This window comes from Dreissena polymorpha, chromosome 9 (assembly GCF_020536995.1).
Source record: "Dreissena polymorpha isolate Duluth1 chromosome 9, UMN_Dpol_1.0, whole genome shotgun sequence".
In the NCBI taxonomy this organism is placed as follows: Eukaryota; Metazoa; Mollusca; class Bivalvia; order Myida; family Dreissenidae; genus Dreissena; species Dreissena polymorpha.
The window spans coordinates 92,225,483-92,249,864 of NC_068363.1; the positions used below are offsets into that span (position 1 = coordinate 92,225,483).

At 42.4% G+C, this 24,382-nt stretch overlaps 1 protein-coding gene across 3 annotated transcripts in view; it reads right to left on the reverse strand.

Annotated features, from left to right (window-relative positions):
• Positions 1-24,382, reverse strand: part of LOC127844988 (leukotriene A-4 hydrolase-like) — a 98,381-nt gene that overhangs the window by 42,058 nt on the left and 31,941 nt on the right. For all 3 annotated transcript variants that reach the window (XM_052375595.1, XM_052375592.1, XM_052375593.1), the window contains exons 5-8: positions 22,432-22,500; positions 21,782-21,939; positions 15,612-15,684; positions 14,196-14,336 (exon numbers count right to left, since the gene is read on the reverse strand). In XM_052375595.1, the coding sequence (XP_052231555.1) occupies positions 14,196-14,336; positions 15,612-15,684; positions 21,782-21,939; positions 22,432-22,500 (441 nt within the window). The remainder of the gene's footprint in view (positions 1-14,195; positions 14,337-15,611; positions 15,685-21,781; positions 21,940-22,431; positions 22,501-24,382) is intronic.

Here is a 24,382-nt window from a genome sequence, read left to right on the forward strand (position 1 = left end):
AAACTACTTGAATTAGAGAGCGGACACGAAAAGTGTGACGGATTGACAGACAGACAAACAGACTGACCGACCGACCGACAGTGCAAAAACTATATGCGCCCTTTGGGGGCATAAAATCATTTATGTAAAAACAATTAAACCATTAGTATGATGTTAACTTCGCACATTCTGTTTTAACAGTTTAAAAAAAAAAGACATATACATGATTATAACTTTAGCTTAATTATTCTGTGTTCAACAACTTTTAACCAACCAACAAGACAAAAATAAAGTAAAATAAAGTAAAAAACATTTTTCTCCTGAAACTTTTCATAGCAATTGTATAGTGTATAACTATTAAACTATCAATATGTAACATCATCATATTATTAGTTCATTCAGCACTTAAAAGTTTGGACATCCCAGATGATAAAGCTGTAAGTCCCAATTTTATTTTAATGAATATTTTAGTAAACCCTACCATATGTGTTGATCGCTGGATACATACACATACAACTCTATCCATTACCCTATAAAGTTAACATGACCATTGAATAAAGTATATTTTAACTGTAGTATGACTAGTACTACTATTTCCTTAAACAAGAGCACTGCATAACGGGTGCCACGCTCGGCTGTGGGTGCAGTTTTGAATGATGAAAGCTTGTCAGATTATTTTTTTTTAGAGGTCATAGTGACCTTGACCTTTGACCTAGTGACCCAAAAGTGGGTGTGGCATGTAGAACTAATCAAGGTGCAGCTACACATGGAGTTTCAAAGTTGTAGGTTGAAGCACTTTGAGTTTAGAGCGAATGTTCAAAACCTTAAAAAAATGTTATGGTTTTAGCACCACACGGACGGCGGATGTCGGACGACGAGCTGGCTATGACAATACCTCGGGTTTTCTCCGAAAACAGCAGAGCTAAAAAAGAACAACACGCCAGCATGTCCAAGACCAGCCTTTAAGTCATCATCATAAGTATGGGTTTTAACCAACCAAATATTATCACTTTTTTCTATCATACAGCATGTTATATTGTAGTTTAAATAAATGCAGTAAATTCTGAGTCTTGTCTTCTTGAAATTGCAACTTGCTGAGAGGTTAAATTTTGTGAAAACTGATAAGAAATTTAACATATTTTATAAATACAAGTATATTTCTAAAAACACTTAAAAGTGCTGTTTAATCATTTAACAACATGAACAACCTAGAAAACTAAAAGGACACTCACGAAATTGATGGGTTACTTAATTTATGTAGGTTATACATTAACATTTTCTCGCGATCCAGGGCATAAGCCTGCATGTGAAAAAACGTTCAAAAATGCTTGAACTATTCATCATACCGTAAAGTGCAGTTGAAAATAGCAGTCATTTTATGTGTTCAAGTGTCATATAAACCACGATAGGAGCTACATACGCTTTGCTGCATAGTATTAAATTAGAAATAAGTTTTATCGTTTAAACTGACCTTATAGAATGAAGGTTTATAACTGGTATAATCACAATAAAATCCAATAAATTTATCTAACGCTTCGCTGCAAAGAAATAACAAATAATTGATCTTTAAAACATATCTCTTATGAGGCAGCTTTATTTCTCATTTGCTTTAATACTATAATACTAGAAATATTTGCTTTCATGTTGATTTTTGTTTTTAACATTGTGATGTGGCAAAAATTGCAAAAAATAAAAGATGAAACTTGAAAGAAAATAATCTTACATAATGCCAAGATAAACCTTGAAAGAAAATAATCTTACCTAATGCCAAGATAAACCTTGAAAGAAAATAATCTTATTTAACGCCAAGATAAACCTTGAAAGAAAATAATCTTACATAATGCCAAGATAAACCTTGAAAGAAAATAATCTTACATAATGCCAAGATAAACCTTGAAAGAAAATAATCTTACATAATGCCAAGATAAACCTTGAAAGAAAATAATCTTATTTAACGCCAAGATAAACCTTGAAAGAAAATAATCTTATTTAACGCCACATCGAGCAGCATGGCAGTATAGGTTCAAAACTTTATTCCTTGCATTTAATTTTGGCATCTATGAATTACAATAAAATCTACATGATTTAAGGACTCACCGGTAGTTTTAAACAGTAACACAAATCAATGACAAACACTAGGCCAGATGATTGTATTAAGAGCTCATTACTGCAGTACATAAGGCTTTGAATGTGTTTAGAGGAAATTTTCATTTTACATGGGCAAAATTAGTTTTCTATTATGCACTTTTTGCTCACCTTTTATTTCATCAAAAATGAAAGAAGCATATTCTTATATTCATTGTGATTGATCTCTTAAACATTTGCCTAACAACTGATCACTTTTGAGAGGCCTTAGGATGTTTTTTTATTATAAAAATGTTCAATTTTAGGAACTGCCATAAGTAACTAAACCAAACGACTACCCATGGCTTTGTCTGAATACAAACAGGTATTTTTATCTTTCCAATAACAATAAATTTGGCCATGCTCAGCCGTGGTATCAGTTTTGATAAACGCTAAACCTATGCAAGCCTCCTGAGTACTAAGTATAAATAACATTGTACATTTTTTTAGCAAAATATGAAGACCTTGTTAGAATATGGACACTTTTATGTATTGTTTGTACATTTTACAACATGATTTTCCACATTGTAAAAATGTTGGGGAGGTGGAGTCACACAGGCAACAGAAAGCCTAACCACACACCTTGGTGGTCACCATACTGTTACCGAAGACTGGTGAGGTTTCTTCTTAGTGCTCCAGCTCCCCCCCCCCCCCCCCCCACCACCACAATAAAGATAACACCAAATTTGAAAATCTTTCGGTAAAAACTAAGTAGCTGGAAATTGCAGCTATAATAACAAAAAAATCACATCTTTCGTGTGTATAGCGTGTTAACTAGATAGTGCTGGAATTCACTCTGGGTCCTCACATATTACAAGCTAAGGCCCATAAGGACCTTGTTCTAAAAAAAAATTATCAAGGGAGGCTCATCCTACAGAACTCGCATATGATATGAGGAATGTGAAAAAGGTCTACTATATTTATAACTTTTTTCAAGAAATCATAGAAAATTTACAAAAAAACAAATAACATTCTAATAAAACTATGTTTATTTTGCTACACAAATACAGGATTTTAATATTAATTGCTTTTTTGAAACTATTGGGGATGGTGCCTTTTTTTGCTATTTTGGCAAAAAGAAACACATTCTTTAAAACATTTTAGGAAACACATTTCTTTGTAGATAAATTCCCCATGTGTAAGATACGAGTCAACAAAACCCTGAAGGCTATTAAATATTTGTGCTGAAGCAAAGGCCACTTATAACTGTCCCAACTTTAGAGAGAATAAAAGCACTGACAATCTCCAACTTGACAAATGTACATAGAAAAGGAAAGACCAAATATTCAAATTTATTCCCAAGAGAAGTAATACTTTTGAGTCATATACAAAACAAGTCCAAAGTCTGTTTCTAACGGAGAGAGATAATTCAGCTGAATTTAGATTTACCTGCTCCCAAATGCACAGATAACTGCAAGATCATTGTTAATAATTAGTAAAGTTTCAACAAACAAGCAATAACATGTTATGAGAAACACAATAAAAATCAAATTAAATTCATGTTTGTAAAGTTCTATCAATGCAGGAAAGTTATTTTCCACACAAGTTCAACTTGAGTTTGTAACAAATGTGACCAAATACCTTTTCACCGCTTTACAGCCATGTGCAAGCTCAAACACTCACGAATTTGTACTGGTTCAAGTTTCTTTCATTTGTACCCTTAATTGAAGATAAATTTCATGTGCCATTAAATCTCTTGAGAAACATGAAAGTAGTTTGCCCCATAAACTTATGACTTTTTATGAAGATTGACCAACCCACAGAATGAAACTAACAAGAGCTGTCAAAGGAAAGCACGCATAGACTAATCGAGTGCTTGACAGTAGTACGTAAGCCATAATGGGGAAATTGTTCATATTCATGAATTTATTAGACGATCTTCAAGAAAAAAAAGGGGAAAAAAAAAAAATTGGGGAGGGGGGGGGGGGGGGGCGCTTGAGAGGGGGTAGAACGTGGGGTGTGGTCATTTATTAGGCGATCTTTTTAAAAAAAATAAAAATAAAGGAAACAAGATGTGTTTGTGAAACACAATGTCCCCCTATATGATGTTTGACCTTGTAGTATGACCTTGACCTTGACCCTTCACCACTCGAAATGTGCAGCTCCTTGAGATAAACACGCATTTCAAATATAAAAATTGCTAGCTTCAATATTGCAGAAGTGACATTACATGCGCAATTTTGACCCATATATTTGACCTTGAAGGATGACCTTGACCTTGACCTTTCACCACTCAAAATGTGCAGCTCCATGAGATACACATGCATGCCAAATATCAAGTTGCTATCTTCAATATCGCAAAAGTATTCATAAAATAAGCGATTTGGGCCACATATATTTGACCTCTGACCTTGAAAAATGACCTTAACCTTGACCTTTCACCACTCAAAATGTGCAGCTCCATGAGATACACATGCATGCCAAATATCAAGTTGCTATCTTCAATATCGCAAAAGTATTCATAAAATAAGCGACTTGGGCCACATATATTTGACCTCTGACCTTGAAGGATGACCTTGACCTTGACCTTTCACCACTCAAAATGTGCAGCTTCATGAGAAACATGCATGCCAAATATCAAGTTGCTATCTTCAATATTGCAAAAGTGTTCATAAAATGAGCGATTTTGGCCACATATTTGACCTCTGACCTTGAAGGATGACCTTGACCTTTCACTACTCAAAATGTGCAACTTCATGAGATACACATGCATGCCAAATATGAAGTTGCTATCTTCAATATAGCAAAAGTAATTGCAAAATGTTAAAGTTGGCGCAAACAGACAGACAGACAGACAGAAGGACAGACCAACCAACCAACCAACAGACAGGGCAAAAACAATATGTCCCCCACTACTATAGTGGGGGACATAAAAAAATATTATTTTTTTTAGGGGGGGGTAGGGGGTGAGAGGGGGGTATAATGTGAGGTGTGGTAATTTATGAGATGATGTTTCGGGGGTGGGGGGGGGATTTCTGGGTAGGGGCGTGGGGTATTGTTCGGGTGGAATCCAATGTGGTATTCAGGTAAGTGTTGTTTTGTCAAAGTAATAATAAAATGTGATCATAAATAAAGAAGTTATGGCAATGTAAGCAAAATGTTCAATTATCTAAGTGGAAAAGGGGCCATAATTATGACAAAATGCTTGATACAGTGGTCTGCTCTTGTTGATAGGTTGGGGTCATGTTGGTTAACAAGTATGCAAAATATGAAAGCAATATGTCAAGGGACAATGAAAATAATTGGGGTAGTACGAAAACTTAAACATTTGCACGCTAACGCTAAAGGAAATGCCAACGCCGGGGTGAGTAGGATAGCTCCACTATATATATTTCATATATAATTGTCGAGCTAAAAAATAAATACTCAAACTTAATTTGTTGGGGTATAATTTCATTTCTAAAGAGATGCCATAACTCTGCTCTGCTTGAAACAAAAACACAAAAATTACCAAGGTGACCAGATTCCCATGCTGATGAATATGACTATAAATTCACACATTCAATGTACACAACACACAACATCTGACAGATAAACATACAGACTGACCCTGTACTGTACAGCTGAGGCTGACAGATAGACATACAGACTGACCCTGTACTGTACAGCTGAGGCTGACAGATAGACATACAGACTGACCCTGTACTGTACAGCTGGGGACAGATAGACATACAGACTGACCCTGTACTGTACTGCTGGGGTACAGATAGACATACAGACTGACCCTGTACTGTACTGCTGTGGTACAGATAGACATACAGACTGACCCTGTACTGTACAGCTGGGGACAGATAGACATACAGACTGACCCTGTACTGTACAGCTGTGGACAGATAGACATACAGACTGACCCTGTACTGTACAGCTGGGGCTGACATATAGACATACAGACTGACCCTGTACTGTACAGCTGAGGCTGACAGATAGACATACAGACTGACCCTGTACTGTACAGCTGTGGACAGATAGACATACAGACTGACCCTGTACTGTACAGCTGGGGACAGATAGACATACAGACTGACCCTGTACTGTACAGCTGGGGACAGATAGACATACAGACTGACCCTGTACTGTACAGCTGGGGCTGACATATAGACATACAGACTGACCCTGTACTGTACTGCTGGGGTACAGATAGACATACAGACTGACCCTGTACTGTACAGCTGGGGACAGATAGACATACAGACTGACCCTGTACTGTACTGCTGGGGTACATATAGACATACAGACTGACCCTGTACTGTACTGCTGGGGTACAGATAGACATACAGACTGACCCTGTACTGTACAGCTGGGGTACAGATAGACATACAGACTGACCCTGTACTGTACAGCTGGGTACAGATAGACATACATACTGACCCTGTACTGTACAGCTGGGGCTGACAGATAGACATACAGACTGACCCTGTACTGTACAGCTGGGGTACAGATAGACATACATACTGACCCTGTACTGTACAGCTGGGGCTGACAGATAGACATACAGACTGACCCTGTACTGTACAGCTGGGGACAGATATACATTCAGACTGACCCTGTACTGTACTGCTGGGGACAGATAGACATACAGACTGACCCTGTACTGTACAGCTGGGGACAGATAGACATACAGACTGACCCTGTACTGTACAGCTGGGGACAGATAGACATACAGACTGACCCTGTACTGTACAGCTGGGGACAGATAGACATACAGACTGACCCTGTACTGTACTGCTGGGGCTGACAGATAGACCCACAGACTGACCCTGTACTGTACTGCTGGGGTACAGATAGACATACAGACTGACCCTGTACTGTACTGCTGGGGTACAGATAGACATACAGACTGACCCTGTACTGTACTGCTGGGGCTGACAGATAGACATACAGACTGACCCTGTACTGTACTGCTGTGGTACAGATAGACATACAGACTGACCCTGTACTGTACAGCTGGGGCTGACAGATAGTCATACAGACTGACCCTGTACTGTACTGCTGGGGTACAGATAGACATACAGACTGACCCTGTACTGTACTGCTGGGGCTGACAGATAGTCATACAGACTGACCCTGTACTGTACTGCTGTGGTACAGATAGACATACAGACTGACCCTGTACTGTACAGCTGGGGCTGACAGATAGTCATACAGACTGACCCTGTACTGTACTGCTGTGGACAGATAGACATACAGACTGACCCTGTACTGTACTGCTGGGGACAGATAGACATACATACTGACCCTGTACTGTACTGCTGAGGCTGACAGATAGACATACAGACTGACCCTGTACTGTACTGCTGTGGACAGATAGACATACAGACTGACCCTGTACTGTACAGCTGTGGACAGATAGACATACAGACTGACCCTGTACTGTACAGCTGTGGACAGATAGACATTCAGACTGACCCTGTACTGTACAGCTGGGGACAGATAGACATACAGACTGACCCTGTACTGTACAGCTGAGGCTGACAGATAGACATACAGACTGACCCTGTACTGTACAGCTGGGGCTGACAGATAAACATACAGACTGACCCTGTACTGTACTGCTGTGGACAGATAGACATACAGACTGACCCTGTACTGTACAGCTGGGGACAGATAGACATACAGACTGACCCTGTACTGTACAGCTGGGGCTGACAGATAGACATACAGACTGACCCTGTACTGTACAGCTGGGGACAGATAGACATACAGACTGACCCTGTACTGTACAGCTGGGGACAGATAGACATACAGACTGACCCTGTACTGTACAGCTGGGGACAGATAGACATACAGACTGACCCTGTACTGTACAGCTGGGGCTGACAGATGGACATACAGACTGACCCTGTACTGTACAGCTGGGGCTGACAGATAGTCATACAGACTGACCCTGTACTGTACTGCTGGGGCTGACATATAGACATACAGACTGACCCTGCACTGTACTGCTGGGGTACAGATAGACATACAGACTGACCCTGTACTGTACTGCTGGGGCTGACAGATAGACATACAGACTGACCCTGTACTGTACAGCTGGGGCTGACAGATAGACATACAGACTGACCCTGTACTGTACTGCTGGGGCTGACAGATAGACATACAGACTGACCCTGTACTGTACAGCTGGGGCTGACAGATAGACATACAGACTGACCCTGTACTGTACAGCTGGGGCTGACAGATAGACAAACAGACTGACCCTGTACTGTACTGCTGGGGTACAGATAGACATACAGACTGACCCTGTACTGTACTGCTGGGGTACAGATAGACATACAGACTGACCCTGTACTGTACAGCTGAGGCTGACAGATAGACATACAGACTGACCCTGTACTGTACTGCTGGGGTACAGATAGACATACAGACTGACCCTGTACTGTACAGTTGAGGCTGACAGATAGACATACAGACTGCCCCTGTACTGTACAGCTGGGGCTGACAGAAAGACATACAGACTGACCCTGCACTGTACTGCTGGGGCTGACATATAGACATACAGACTGACCCTGTACTGTACTGCTGGGGTACAGATAGACATACAGACTGACCCTGTACTGTACAGCTGAGGCTGACAGATAGACATACAGACTGACCCTGTACTGTACAGCTGTGGCTGACAGATAGACATACAGACTGACCCTGTACTGTACTGCTGGGGCTTACAGATATACATACAGACTGACCCTGTACTGTACTGCTGAGGCTGACAGATAGACATACAGACTGACCCTGTACTGTACAGCTGGGGTACAGATAGACATTCAGACTGACCCTGTACTGTACAGCTGGGGACAGATAGACATACAGACTGACCCTGTACTGTACAGCTAGGGCTGACAGATAGACATACAGACTGACCCTGTACTGTACTGCTGGGGTACAGATAGACTTACAGACTGACCCTGTACTGTACTGCTGGGGTACAGATAGACATACAGACTGACCCTGTACTGTACAGCTGGGGACAGATAGACATACAGACTGACCCTGTACTGTACAGCTGGGGCTGACAGATAGACCCACAGACTGACCCTGTACTGTACTGCTGGGGTACAGATAGACATACAGACTGACCCTGTACTGTACTGCTGGGGTACAGATAGACATACAGACTGACCCTGTACTGTACAGCTGGGGCTGACAGATGGACATACAGACTGACCCTGTACTGTGCTGCTGTGGCTGACAGATAGACATACAGACTGACCCTGTACTGTACAGCTGGGGCTGACAGATAGACATACAGACTGAGCCTGTACTGTACTGCTGGGGCTGACAGATAGACATACAGACTGACCCTGTACTGTACTGCTGGGGCTTACAGATAGACATACAGACTGACCCTGTATGGTACTGCTGTGGCTGACAGATAGACATACAGACTGACCCTGTACTGTACAGCTGGGGCTGACAGATAGACATACAGACTGACCCTGTACTGTACAGCTGGGGCTGACAGATAGTAATACAGACTGACCCTGTACAGTACAGCTGGGGCTTACAGATAGACATACAGACTGACCCTGTACTGTACAGCTGGGGCTGACAGATAGACATACAGACTGACCCTATACTGTACAGCTGGGGCTGACAGATAGACATACAGACTGACCCTGCACTGTACTGCTGGGGCTGACAGATAGACATACAGACTGACCCTGTACTGTACTGCTGGGGTCAGATAGACATACAGACTGACCCGGTACTGTACTGCTGTGGCTGACAGATAGACATACAGACTGACCCTGTACTGTACAGCTGGGGACAGATAGACATACAGACTGACCCTGTACTGTACATCTGACAGATAGACATACAGACTGACCCTGTACTGTACAGCTGGGGACAGATAGACATACAGACTGACCCTGTACTGTACAGCTGGGGACAGATAGACATACAGAATGACCCTGTACTGTACAGCTGGGGACAGATAGACATACAGACTGACCCTGTACTGTACAGCTGGGGCTGACAGATAGACATACAGACTTACCCTGTACTGTACAGCTGACAGATAGACATACAGACTGACCCTGTACTGTACAGCTGGGGACAGATAGACATACAGACTGACCCTGTACTGTACAGCTGGGGCTGACAGATAGTCATACAGACTGACCCTGTACTGTACAGCTGGGGTACAGATAGACATACAGACTGACCCTGTACTGTACTGCTGGGGTACAGATAGACATACAGACTGACCCTGTACTGTACTGCTGGGGTACAGATAGACATACAGACTGACCCTGTACTGTACTGCTGGGGTACAGATAGACATACAGACTGACCCTGTACTGTACAGCTGGGGACAGATAGACATACATACTGACCCTGTACTGTACTGCTGGGGTACAGATAGACATACAGACTGACCCTGTACTGTACTGCTGTGGACAGATAGACATACAGACTGACCCTGTACTGTACTGCTGGGGACAGATAGACATACAGACTGACCCTGTACTGTACAGCTGGGGCTGACAGATAGACATACAGACTGACCCTGTACTGTACAGCTGGGGACAGATAGACATACAGACTGACCCTGTACTGTACAGCTGGGGACAGATAGACATACAGACTGACCCTGTACTGTACAGCTGGGGACAGATAGACATACAGACTGACCCTGTACTGTACTGCTGGGGTACAGATAGACATACAGACTGACCCTGTACTGTACAGCTAGGGACCTCAATGTACACGACACACAACATATGACAGATAGACATACAGACTGACCCTGTTCTGTACAGCTGGGGTCAGATAGACATACAGACTGACCCTGTACTGTACAGCTGGGGTCAGATAGACATACAGACTAACCCTGTACTGTACAGCTGGGGTCCACTGATAGACATACAGACTGACCCTGTACTGATAGACATACAGACTGACCCTGTACTGTACAGCTGGGGTACACACAACATCTGACAGATAGACATACAGACTGACCCTGTACTGTACTGCTGGGGTCCATCATGACACACAACATCTGACAGATAGACATACAGACTGACCCTGTACTGTACTGCTGGGGTCCATCATGACACACAACATCTGACAGATAGACATACAGACTGACCCTGAACTGTACTGCTGGGGGACAGATAGACATACAGACTGCCCCTGTACTGTACAGCTGGGGCTGACAGAAAGACATACAGACTGACCCTGCACTGTACTGCTGGGGCTGACATATAGACATACAGACTGACCCTGTACTGTACTGCTGGGGTACAGATAGACATACATACTGACCCTGTACTGTACAGCTGGGGACAGATAGACATACATACTGACCCTGTACTGTACAGCTGAGGCTGACAGATAGACATACATACTGACCCTGTACTGTACAGCTGGGGCTGACAGATAAACATACAGACTGACCCTGTACTATACAGCTGGGGACAGATAGACTTACAGACTGACCCTGTACTGTACTGCTGGGGTACAGATAGACATACAGACTGACCCTGTACTGTACTGCTGTGGTACAGATAGACATACATACTGACCCTGTACTATACAGCTGGGGACAGATAGACTTACAGACTGACCCTGTACTGTACTGCTGGGGTACAGATAGACATACAGACTGACCCTGTACTGTACAGCTGAGGCTGACAGATAGACATACAGACTGACCCTGTACTGTACTGCTGGGGCTTACAGATAGACATACAGACTGACCCTGTACTATACAGCTGGGGCTGACAGATAGACATACAGACTGACCCTGTACTGTACTGCTGGGGTACAGATAGACATACAGACTGACCCTGTACTATACAGCTGGGGCTGACAGATAGACATACAGACTGACCCTGTACTGTACAGCTGGGGACAGATAGACATACAGACTGACCCTGTACTGTACTGCTGGGGTACAGATAGACATACAGACTGACCCTGTACTGTACAGCTGGGGACAGATAGACATACATACTGACCCTGTACTGTACAGCTGAGGCTGACAGATAGACATACAGACTGACCCTGTACTATACAGCTGGGGACAGATAGACTTACAGACTGACCCTGTACTGTACTGCTGGGGTACAGATAGACATACAGACTGACCCTGTACTGTACAGCTGGGGCTGACAGATGGACATACAGACTGACCCTGTACTGTACAGCTGGGGTCAGATAGACATACAGACTGACCCTGTACTGTACAGCTGGGGTACAGATAGACATACAGACTGACCCTGTACTGTACAGCTGGGGACAGATAGACATACAGACTGACCCTGTACTGTACAGCTGGGGCTGACAGATAGACATACAGACTGACCCTGTACTGTACTGCTGGGGTACAGATAGACATACAGACTGACCCTGTACTGTACAGCTGGGGACAGATAGACATACAGACTGACCCTGTACTGTACAGCTGGGGCTGACAGATAGACATACAGACTGACCCTGTACTGTACAGCTGGGGACAGATAGACATACAGACTGACCCTGTACTGTACAGCTGGGGCTGACAGATAGACATACAGACTGACCCTGTACTGTACTGCTGGGGTACAGATAGACATACAGACTTACCCTGTACTGTACAGCTGACAGATAGACATACAGACTGACCCTGTACTGTACTGCTGGGGTACAGATAGACATACAGACTGACCCTGTACTGTACAGCTGGGGACAGATAGACATACATACTGACCCTGTACTGTACAGCTGGGGCTGACAGATAGACATACAGACTGACCCTGTACTGTACAGCTGGGGCTGACAGATGGACATACAGACTGACCCTGTACTGTACAGCTGGGGTCCACTGATAGACATACAGACTGACCCTGTACTGTACAGCTGGGGTCCACTGATAGACATACAGACTGACCCTGTACTGATAGACATACAGACTGACCCTGTACTGTACTGCTGGGGTCCATCATGACACACAACATCTGACAGATAGACATACAGACTGACCCTGTACTGTACTGCTGGGGTCCATCATGACACACAACATCTGACAGATAGACATACAGACTGACCCTGTACTGTACTGCTGGGGTCCTTTTAACCAACCTAATCTTAGTCTTAAGTCATTTTACCCGTTAAGTCCGAAATCTCGCGTTACGGATCCAAACGTAGATTTTGCAGCAAAGATCTGTGTATTTAGCTGTAATTATGTCTCATTAATCCGGATGCTTCCCAACATGGGGGCTTAATCGCCCGTCCGCCGTATAAACAAAAGCGCATTCACCGAGGCGTGAAGTATTGTTGTGTTTAGGCGTGATAGCTTATAGGCGTGACTAAACATGATTCTTTAAACTTAAATTGATGTCGGCATTACACAATGCATCTTTAAGGACACACTTGGTTAGATGTTTGATTTTCTTTTATGTCTTCAATGAGCTGAACATGCAATTAAGACGCTGATTACAATCGGACCGTCATCACAAAACTGTTAATCACTTAAAATGACATGCTACTTCAGATAAAGATATTAAAAAAATATCGCAGTTTTATGTTTTATTTTCATTTGCCTTCAACAACCTTGATTTGTAACTCTGTGACGTCACCAGCTTACAGCTCACATGCAACCCATGACAATGTCTTTTCACTGTGGCAGTATCACACAAGATACACGCTGTCCTCATGGAAAGTGTATACAGCAATGAAATATCGATTTAATACTTAGCAATCAAAGCTTAACAGTGTGATTGTAACATTTACAGAGCTTTAGGTCATGTGTGTACATGTAATAAAATTTGGTTACGCGTTGTTGCATTTACATTGTTTAACATTTGATTTTTTTAAACTAAATAAATGTCTGCGTAACAAGAAAATATCATTCTTGATGTGAAAAAAGTATGTAAATGTACATAAGGTTTCTGTCATAAGGTAAATATTTAGGTCTTGTAACGGCACTGGTTTGATAATCCGAAAGATTCGTTAATCCGGAAATTTCTGCCGGAACGGACTATCGGAATAAACTCGTGGTAACTGTATACATTCAAAGTCTGAGTTATTGGTATTGTGTCTATGACTATTCTTTATTCTTTAGTCTTAGATTGGGTTTGTGAACACATGCCCAGATGTCATGTACTTACAATCAGTGTGGGTGTGACAAAGGTGATGCATGGATTCTCCATGCCCCCGAAAGGGAAGCTAGGGGGCAGCACCACGAGGTCGTACTGGCCCCACACATAGGGACCCATCAGCTCCTCAGCCACCTGTAGCATGTTCTCTGTCTGAAACACACACCAACAGTGCATGGGGAATTGATATAAGCACATGTCTGTAAACTCTAGATACACACCAACCATGCATCTGACATGGGGTGAGAGATTAGTATGTCTGAATTTTTTTTATTTTTAACAATAACCGAGTTTTATTTTATGCTTTCCGGTGGTTTATAGAGAAATATCAATGAATTAAAACTGATAATTTCACTGTTTCAAACAATGAAAATTATCAGTGAAAATTATCGATAATTTTCACTGTTTATGTTAAATGAGGTCATTTTTGACAAAATGACGCCATGTTCTCAATGAAATTCTTTAGTTAAACTCTTTAACAATGTATATAAACTGTGAAATTAAGCATAAAATAAAAAGGAAATTTGTTGGGTTCGGTTGATTATCGATTTTAATTCACTCAAATGATCACTCGTGAATTAAAATCGATAATCCACCGAATCCAACAAATATCCTCTATATATCAAGATTATTCGATGCACCTATTTGAGGCAAACAGGCAGCAAGACCAGCCTGCCATACACCACTTAACTGCCTGCAATTGTTAAACTTGTCCAATTCTGGATAAAAATTATTGCAAAATTCAGACATCGAGTCAGGGGGTATTACAACTGGACCAACAAAACAGACATCGAGTCAGGGGGTATTACAACTGGACCAACAAAACAGAGTTCTACTAATCCTTTGAAAAAAATCTTGGGGGTTGTATATAAAGCATGAATTGAAAATATCACAAGTTAAATACCCTTAGATGGAAAATATCATCTAGAGCTCAAATTTTAAGTATTTGACAAAGGTAACAAGAAAACTGTCTATTTTTAATTTGTTTGTTGTCTTTTTTTTATTATGAGATTTATGGAATTAAAAAAAAAAAACCAGTTCAACATGGAAAATGCAAAATGTACAGGAGACTTACACTGTTTGAACAAATATAAAATATTTGTTCCAAATGAGATTTATTCCACTAATATTCCACTAATATGAGTCGAGTTCTGAGAAAACTGGGCATAATGCATGTGCGTAAAGTGTTGTCCTAGATTAGCCTGTGCAGTTTGCACAAGCTAATCAGGGACGACACTTTCCGCTTTTATGACAATTTTCGTTTAAATTAAGTCTTTTCTTAGCAAAAATCCAATTTAGGCGGAAAGTGTCTTCCCTGATAAGCCTGAGCGGACTGCACAGGCTAATCTGAGACGACACTTTACGAACATGCATTAAACCCAGTTTTCTCAGAACACATCTCGTATAAGCTAAGCAGGTGGAATGTACCTCTGCAAACTCCCAGGCTGCCTGCTCCACTAACTCTGGCTCTGCCCAGACCCTTGTGCGTGGACCAACATCCCTGAAAGATTATGTCAGCTGGAAATGTTAGAGCTCAAAATGACACATTGAATGGTCCAGATAATGAAATCATGGAAAAGGGTTTCTGCATACATATAAAAAAGATTATGAGCAAACATGCAAAAGCACTAACATAACTGTTTTCTAGTGCTTTTCAAGTAATTTTTATATTACAAAGAAGTGTGTCAAAATTGTGTAAGGTTTTATTTTCATTTATTTTCAAAGTCAAGAAAATTGTAAGATGCCTTGCATAACAATACACGATTTTGCATACATTTAAATTTTTTGGTTTACACTAAGTCTCAATGTATTTTCCACATCCTCTTCAAAACCTACATCCACTCTTTGAAACCTGAATCTCCCTCTTCAAAACCTGCACCCTTCTCTTTAAAACCTGCGCTCTCTTAAAGACTTCAAAACATGTATCCCCCTCCAGTGCTCCAGCTAGGCCTAAATTGAAGGGCGCCCCACCCTGCCCCCCTGAACCTCCGCCCTGCCCTTCTTAGGCCCCCCCCCCCCCCTGCTCTTAATTTTTTTTTTTTCATATAAAATTAATAAATCTCTTATAAGATTACAAATAATTCATTTATTCCTCATTGTAGACATTATATTTAAATGGTTAAATAATAATGGGAATAATATATTCTATCAATTATTAATAACATAAATTAACATGCAACAGGAAGCATTCCAGAAAAGCCTGCACGCTCGAAAGTGCCCTTTTGGCATAATACTGCACGTTAAAAGTGCCCTTTTGACAAAAAAGCCCCCCCTGCCCTTTTTAAATCCTAGCTGTAGCACTGCCCCTCTTCAAAACATGAATCCCCATCTTCAAAACCTGAATCCCACCCTCTTCAAAACGTGCATCCCCTCTTCAAAATGTGCATCCCCCCTCTTCAAGACCTTCATCCCCCTCTTAAAAACGTGCCTCTCCCTCTACAATATGTGCATACCCCTTTTAAAATGTGCATTCCCCTCTTCAAAGCTTGCATCCCTTCTTGAAAACCTGCATCCCCCTCTTCCATCCTGCATCCCCCTCTTCAAAGCCTGCATCTCCCTCTTCATAGCCTGCATCCCCCTATTCCAAACCCGCATCCCCCTCTTCAAAGCCTGCATCCCCCTCTTCAAACCATGCATCCCCCTCTTCAAAGCCTGCATCCCCCTCTTCAAAGCCTGCATCCCCCTCTTCAAAACCATGCATCCTCCTCTTAAAACCATGCATCCCCCTCTTCAAAACATGCATCCCCCTCTTCAAAGCCTGCATCCCCCTCTTCAAAACATGCATCCCCCTCTTCAAAGCCTGCATCCCCCTCTTCAAAACAAGCATCCCCCTCTTCAAAGCCTGCATCCCCCTCTTCAAAGCCTGCATCCCCCTCTTCAAAGCCTGCATCCCCCTCTTCAAAGCCTGCATCCCCCTCTTCAAAGCCTGCATCCCCCTCTTCAAAGCCTGCATCCCACTCTTCAAAGCCTGCATCCCCCTCTTCAAAACATGCATCCCCCTCTTCAAAGCCTGCATCCCCCTCTTCAAAGCCTGCATCCCCCTCTTCAAAGCCTGCATCCCCCTCTTCAAAGCCTGCATCCCCCTCTTCAAAGCCTGCATCCCCCTCTTCAAAGCCTGCATCCCCCTCTTCAAAGCCTGCATCCCCCTCTTCAAAGCCTGCATCCCCCTCTTCAAAGCATGCATCCCCCTCTTCAAAACATGCATCCCCCTCTTCAAAGCATGCATCCCCCTCTTCAAAGCATGCATCTTTTCACTGACCTTGAAACTAAATCAAATTTCCCTGACTTTTCAAGTTAAGTCGCAACCCTGCTCTTCAAAACCTGCACACCAATCTTCAAAACCTGCACACCATCTTCAAACCCTGCACACCACTCTTCAAAACCTGACCACCACTCTTCAAAACCCGCACATCACTCTTCAAAACCCGCTCACCACTCTTCAAACCCTGCATACCACTCTTCAAAACCTACACACAACTCTTCAAAACCTACACACCACTCTTCAAAACCTGCACACCACTCTTCAAACCCTGCACACCACTCTTCAAACCCTGCACACCACTCTTCAAAACCTGCTCACCACTCTTCAATCCCTGCACACCACTCTTCAAAACCTACACACCACTCTTCAAAACCTGCACACCACTCTTCAAAACCTGCACACCACTCTTCAAAACCTACACGACACTCTTCAAACCCTGCACACCACTCTTCAAAACCTGCTCACCACTCTTCAAACCCTGCACACCACTCTTCAAACCCTGCACACCACTCTTCAAACCCTGCACACCACTCTTCAAACCATGCACACCACTCTTCAAAACCTGACCACCACTCTTCCAAACCTTCACACCACTCTTCAAAACCTGCACACCACTCTTCAAAACCTACACACCACTCTTCAAACCCTGCACACCACTCTTCAAAACCTGCACACCACTCTTCAAAACCTGACCACCACTCTTCAAAACCTCCACACCACTCTTCAAAACCTGCACACCACTCTTCAAAACCTGCACACCACTCTTCAAACCCTGCACACCACTCTTCAAAACCTGACCACCACTCTTCAAAACCTGCACACCACTCTTCAAAACCTGCACATCACTCTTCAAAACCTGCTAACCACTCTTCAAACCCTGCACACCACTCTTCAAAACCTACACACCACTCTTCAAAAACTACACACCACTCTTCAAAACCTGCACACCACTCTTCAAAACCTGCTCACCACTCTTCAAACCCTGCACACCACTCTTCAAAACCTGATCACCACTCTTCAATCCCTGCACACCACTCTTTAAAACCTACACACCACTCTTCAAAACCTGCACACCACTCTTCAAAACCTGCACACCACTCTTCAAAACCTGCACACCACTCTTCAAAACCTACACACCACTCTTCAAACCCTGCACACCACTCTTCAAAACCTGCTCACCACTCTTCAAACCCTGCACATCACTCTTCAAACCCTGCACACCACTCTTCAAACCCTGCACACCACTCTTCAATACCTGCACACCACTCTTCAAAACCTGACCACCACTCTTCCAAACCTGCACACCAATCTTCAAAACCTGCACACCAATCTTCAAAACCTGCACACCACTCTTCAAAACCTGCACACCACTCTTCAAAACCTGACCACCACTCTTCAAAACCTGACCACCACTCTTCAAAACCTGCACACCACTCTTCAAAACCTGCAAACCACTCTTCAAAACCTGCACACCACTCTTCAAACCCTGCACACCACTCTTCAAACCCTGCACACCACTCTTCAAAACCTGACCACCACTCTTCAAAACCTGCACACCATTCTTCAAAACCTGCACACCACTCTTCAAAACCTGCACACCACTCTTCAAAACCTGCACACCACTCTTCAAACCCTGCACACCACTCTTCAAAACCTGCACACCACTCTTCAAAACCTGCTCACCACTCTTCAAAACCTGACCACCACTCTTCAAAACCTGCACACCACTATTCAAAACCTGGACACCACTCTTCAAAACCTGCACACCACTCTTCATAATCTGCACACCACTCTTCAAAACCTGCACACCACTCTTCAAAACCTGCACACCATTCTTCAAACCCTGCACACCACTCTTCAAAACCTGACCACCACTCTTCAAAACCTGCACACCACTCTTCAAAACCCGCACATCACTCTTCAAAACCTGCTCACCACTCTTCAAACCCTGCACACCACTCTTCAAAACCTACACACCACTCTTCAAAACCTACACACCACTCTTCAAAACCTGCACACCACTCTTCAAAACCTGCACACCACTCTTCAAAACCTGCACACCGCTCTTCAAAACCTGCACACCACTCTTCAAAACCTACACACCACTCTTCAAACCCTGCACAACACTCTTCAAAACCTGCTCACCACTCTTCAAACCCTGCACACCACTCTTCAAAACCTGCACACCACTCTTCAAAACCTGCACACCATTCTTCAAACCCTGCACACCACTCTTCAAACCCTGCACACCACTCTTCAAAACCTACACACAACTCTTCAAAACCTGCACACCACTCTTCAAAACCTGCACACCACTCTTCAAACCCTGCACACCACTCTTCAAAACCTGCACACCACTCTTCAAAACCTGCACACCACTCTTCAAAACCTGACCACCACTCTTCAAAACCTGCACACCACTCTTCAAAACCCGCACATCACTCTTCAAAACCTGCTCACCACTCTTCAAAACCTGCACACCACTCTTCAAAACCCGCACATCACTCTTCAAAACCTGCTCACCACTCTTCAAACCCTGCACACCACTCTTCAAAACCTACACACCACTCTTCAAAACCTACACACTACTCTTCAAAACCTACACACCACTCTTCAAAACCTGCACACCACTCTTCAAAACCTGCACACCACTCTTCAAAACCTGCACACCACTCTTCAAAACCTGCACACCACTCTTCAAAACCTACACACCACTCTTCAAACCCTGCACACAACTCTTCAAAACCTGACCACCACTCTTCAAACCCTGCACACCACTCTTCAAACCCTGCACACCACTCTTCAAACCCTGCACACCACTCTTCAAACCCTGCACACCACTCTTCAAAACCTGACCACCACTCTTCCAAACCTGCACACCACTCTTCAAAACCTGCACACCAATCTTCAAAACCTGCACACCACTCTTCAAACCCTGCACACCACTCTTCAAAACCTGCACACCACTCTTCAAAACCTGACCACCACTCTTCAAAACCTGCACACCACTCTTCAAAACCTGCACACCACTCTTCAAACCCTGCACACCACTCTTCAAAACCTGCACACCACTCTTCAAAACCTGCACACCACTCTTCAAAACCTGCTCACCATTCTTCAAACCCTGCACACCACTCTTCAAAACCTGACCACCACTCTTCAAAACCTGCACACCACTCTTCAAAACCCGCACATCACTCTTCAAAACCTGCTCACCACTCTTCAAACCCTGCACACCACTCTTCAAAACCTTCACACCACTCTTCAAAACCTGCACACCACTCTTCAAAACCTGCACACCACTCTTCAAAACCTGCTCACCACTCTTCAAACCCTGCATACCACTCTTCAAAACCTGCTCACCACTCTTCAAACCCTGCACACCACTCTTCAAAACCTACACACCACTCTTCAAAACCTGCACACCACTCTTCAAAACCTGCACACCACTCTTCAAAACCTACACACCACTCTTCAAACCCTGCACACCACTCTTCAAACCTGCTCACCACTCTTCAAAACCTGACCACCACTCTTCAAAACCTACACACCACTCTTCAAACCCTGCACACCACTCTTCAAAACCTGCTCACCACTCTTCAAAACCTGCTCACCACTCTTCAAAACCTACACACCACTCTTCAAAACCTGCTTACCACTCTTCAAAACCTGCACACCACTCTTCAAAACCTACACACCACTCTTCAAAACCTGCACACCACTCTTCAAAACCTGCTCACCACTCTTCAAAACCTGACCACCACTCTTCAAAACCTGCATACCACTCTTCAAACCCTGCACACCACTCTTCAAACCCTGCACACCACTCTTCAAAACCTGAACACCACTCTTCAAAACCTGACCACCACTCTTCAAAACCTGCACACCATTCTTCAAAACCTGCTCACCACTCTTCAAAACCTGACCACCACTCTTCAAAACCTGACCACCACTCTTCAAAACCTGCTCACCACTCTTCAAAACCTGCTCACCACTCTTCAAAACCTGACCACCACTCTTCAAACCCTGCACACCACTCTTTAAACCCTGCACACCACTCTTCAAACCCTGCACACCACTCTTCAAACCCTGCACACCACTCTTCAAAACCTGACCACCACTCTTCAAAACCTGCACACCAATCTTCAAAACCTGCACACCACTCTTCAAACCCTGCACACCACTCTTCAAAACCTGCACACCACTCTTCAAAACCTGACCACCACTCTTCAAAACCTGCACACCACTCTTCAAAACCTACACACCATTCTTCAATATTACTTCCTATAAGTTATGTGTTCAAACACAATGGACATGAAACAGCTTAGCATACTACCTATATGTGATGTCTCCGCACACTATGGACATAAGGCAGCTTGGCATTGGGATCTTCTGGCGGAAGTTGAACTCTGACCAGGCTGGGTCCCCCTCCACCTCATTGATATCCTCATGTAGTGCGCTCATTAGCACTTTCAGGTCAGACGGGGCAGTCACCTGAAAGATAGAACAGCCACATTCATTTGAACAGTGTTCTGTGTAAACTGGGCTTAGTGCATTTGCGTAAAGTGTCATCAAAGATTAGCCTGTGGAGTCTGCACAGGCTAATCAGGGACAACACTTGCTGCCTAAACTGGACTTCTAATTAGAAGAGACTTCTAAAACGGAAAGCGTCATCCCTGATTAGCCTGTTTGAACTGCACAGGCTAATCTGGGATAACACTATACACACATGCATTAAGTTTTCCCAAGAAACGGGGATCTTCACTCATGGTTTTGTGGTCTTTTTAGCGGAAAGGGCAGCTGCTGACCAGACTGTGGGAATACGCAGGCTAGTGTAATAAGACCAATTTTCGCATGGCATGGATTATATTGTTCTTATATCAGAACACCACAAGTTGCCATGATAGATCATATGTCAAATAAATAACATGTTTTAAGAACATTCAATGTTAATGTATCATGTATAATGTGGTAATATGCACTAACCTTTGCAGTGAATGGACATTTCACGCATGGGGTATCTTGAAGAGGTATGATACTTCGACAATGTATGGCCTACAAAAATAATTAGTGATTATTTGCCAGCAAAATATATTTATCTTTTAAACTATAGTAAGAGTATCAACAGTACAATATGATTTATTAACTTTACAGAGCTACCACAACCTGTTAAATTTGATTCTCTTTGAATGTATCAGAATAAAAACTGAACTGCTTGCCCCAGAATCAAATGGTGAAATAATGGCTTCATTTAGGCACAAAAACCAAACCTTTTTTTTAAGCAACACGTAATGCCTGTTTGTAATGTGTTCAATAATTGATCTTAGCATTTGAACACATGACATTCAGGCTTCACCCACAACTTATTTTGCAACAGAGCAGTTAATAAATGTATAATTACAAAAAAGAATACAAACATGTTATCATGCTCTCCTAAAAAAATAATTGTACTATGCACTTTCATTAAAACTTCTATTTTCTAAATTTAACCTCAGATCAATAGATTCAAACCCATTATGTTGTGCTTTCATTCTTTGCAAAAAGTCGTTGGTCTGTCATCTGAATGCAATTGAATCTATTCTTTAGGCATTTGACAGTTTTATACGTAACATACTAGTTCAAGTTATAATAGTTATCAACATTAGTACTGTACAAGTGCATTCCTTATATAAATCTGCCATAACAGAATTCGACATATGTATTGTAAAAGTATATTTGCTTAAATAAATCTTACCAATCATTGAACTAGTTTTTTACCAAGGCTAAGTCAGAATTCTGTATGTCAACATGATATTGCCTACTTGACTGAAGGAGGTTCATGTAAAACTGGTTCATACCTGTATATCCCATATCCCAATGTATACAACAACGAAAGCATTTTACAAACAAACTGCTTTCTCAATGATAAAGCCCTTTAGCACAAGAAGGAAAGGAAACAAACACTTGCATTTGATTTCATGAAAGTTTATAAATGCTTTTTAGCACAATAAGGAAACAAAATCTTGCTATTGATTTCATAGTTTTCCTTCAAACATACACAGGAGGTGGAGAGAGGTCGTTTTGAGGGCCACTAATGAAACATCTTATTCAGTTCTATCTTAGGTTTCTTGTCCATTATCAGGGCTTTTTTCTTTTTTAAGAAAGGGCCTTCTATAGGCCCCTTCCCCCTAAGAGAAAGGCCCCTTCCCCGTAAGAAAAAGGCCCCTTTCCCTATGAGAATTTCTTTAAAATTATGCAATTTTCCTCAAATTTTAAGCTTACTTTGTGAATTCTTTTTCAGTTTTGTCAATATTTGTTTCCCAAAAATGGAAGGCCATGCCTTTTCCCCTAATCAAGAGAAAAAACCCTGAGTACTGCTGTGAAGATATTAAACTCTTTAACCATGTATATAAACTGTTAAAAAAGGCATAAAATAAAAAGAAAATTTGTTGGATTCGGTGGATTATCGATTTTAATTCACGAGTGATCATAGAAAATAATATTGCGCCACGAGTGAAAATATATTTTTTCTATGAACATGAGTGAATTAAAATCGATATTCCACCGATTCCAACAAATTTTCTTTTTATTTTATGCCTTTTTTAACAGTTTATATACATGGTTAAAGAGTTTAACTGAAGAATTTGGCTTGGATAATGACGTCATTTCGTCAAAAAAATGACGTCATTTCACAGTAAACAGTGAAAATTATCGATAATTTTCACTGATGGAAACAGTGAAATCATCAGTTTTAATTCACTGATATTTCTCTATAAACCACCGGAAAGCATAAAATAAAATATTAGTGTCGCCCTGGGAAAACAGGGCTTAATGTATGTGCATAGAGTATCCTTCAAGATAAACCGTAAATATCTTTTTGGATTTGATTTCTGAACATTCGAACATTGTCTGTCCTCAATCATGATGAAATTTAGCATGAATAAGGGCAGACAGTTGT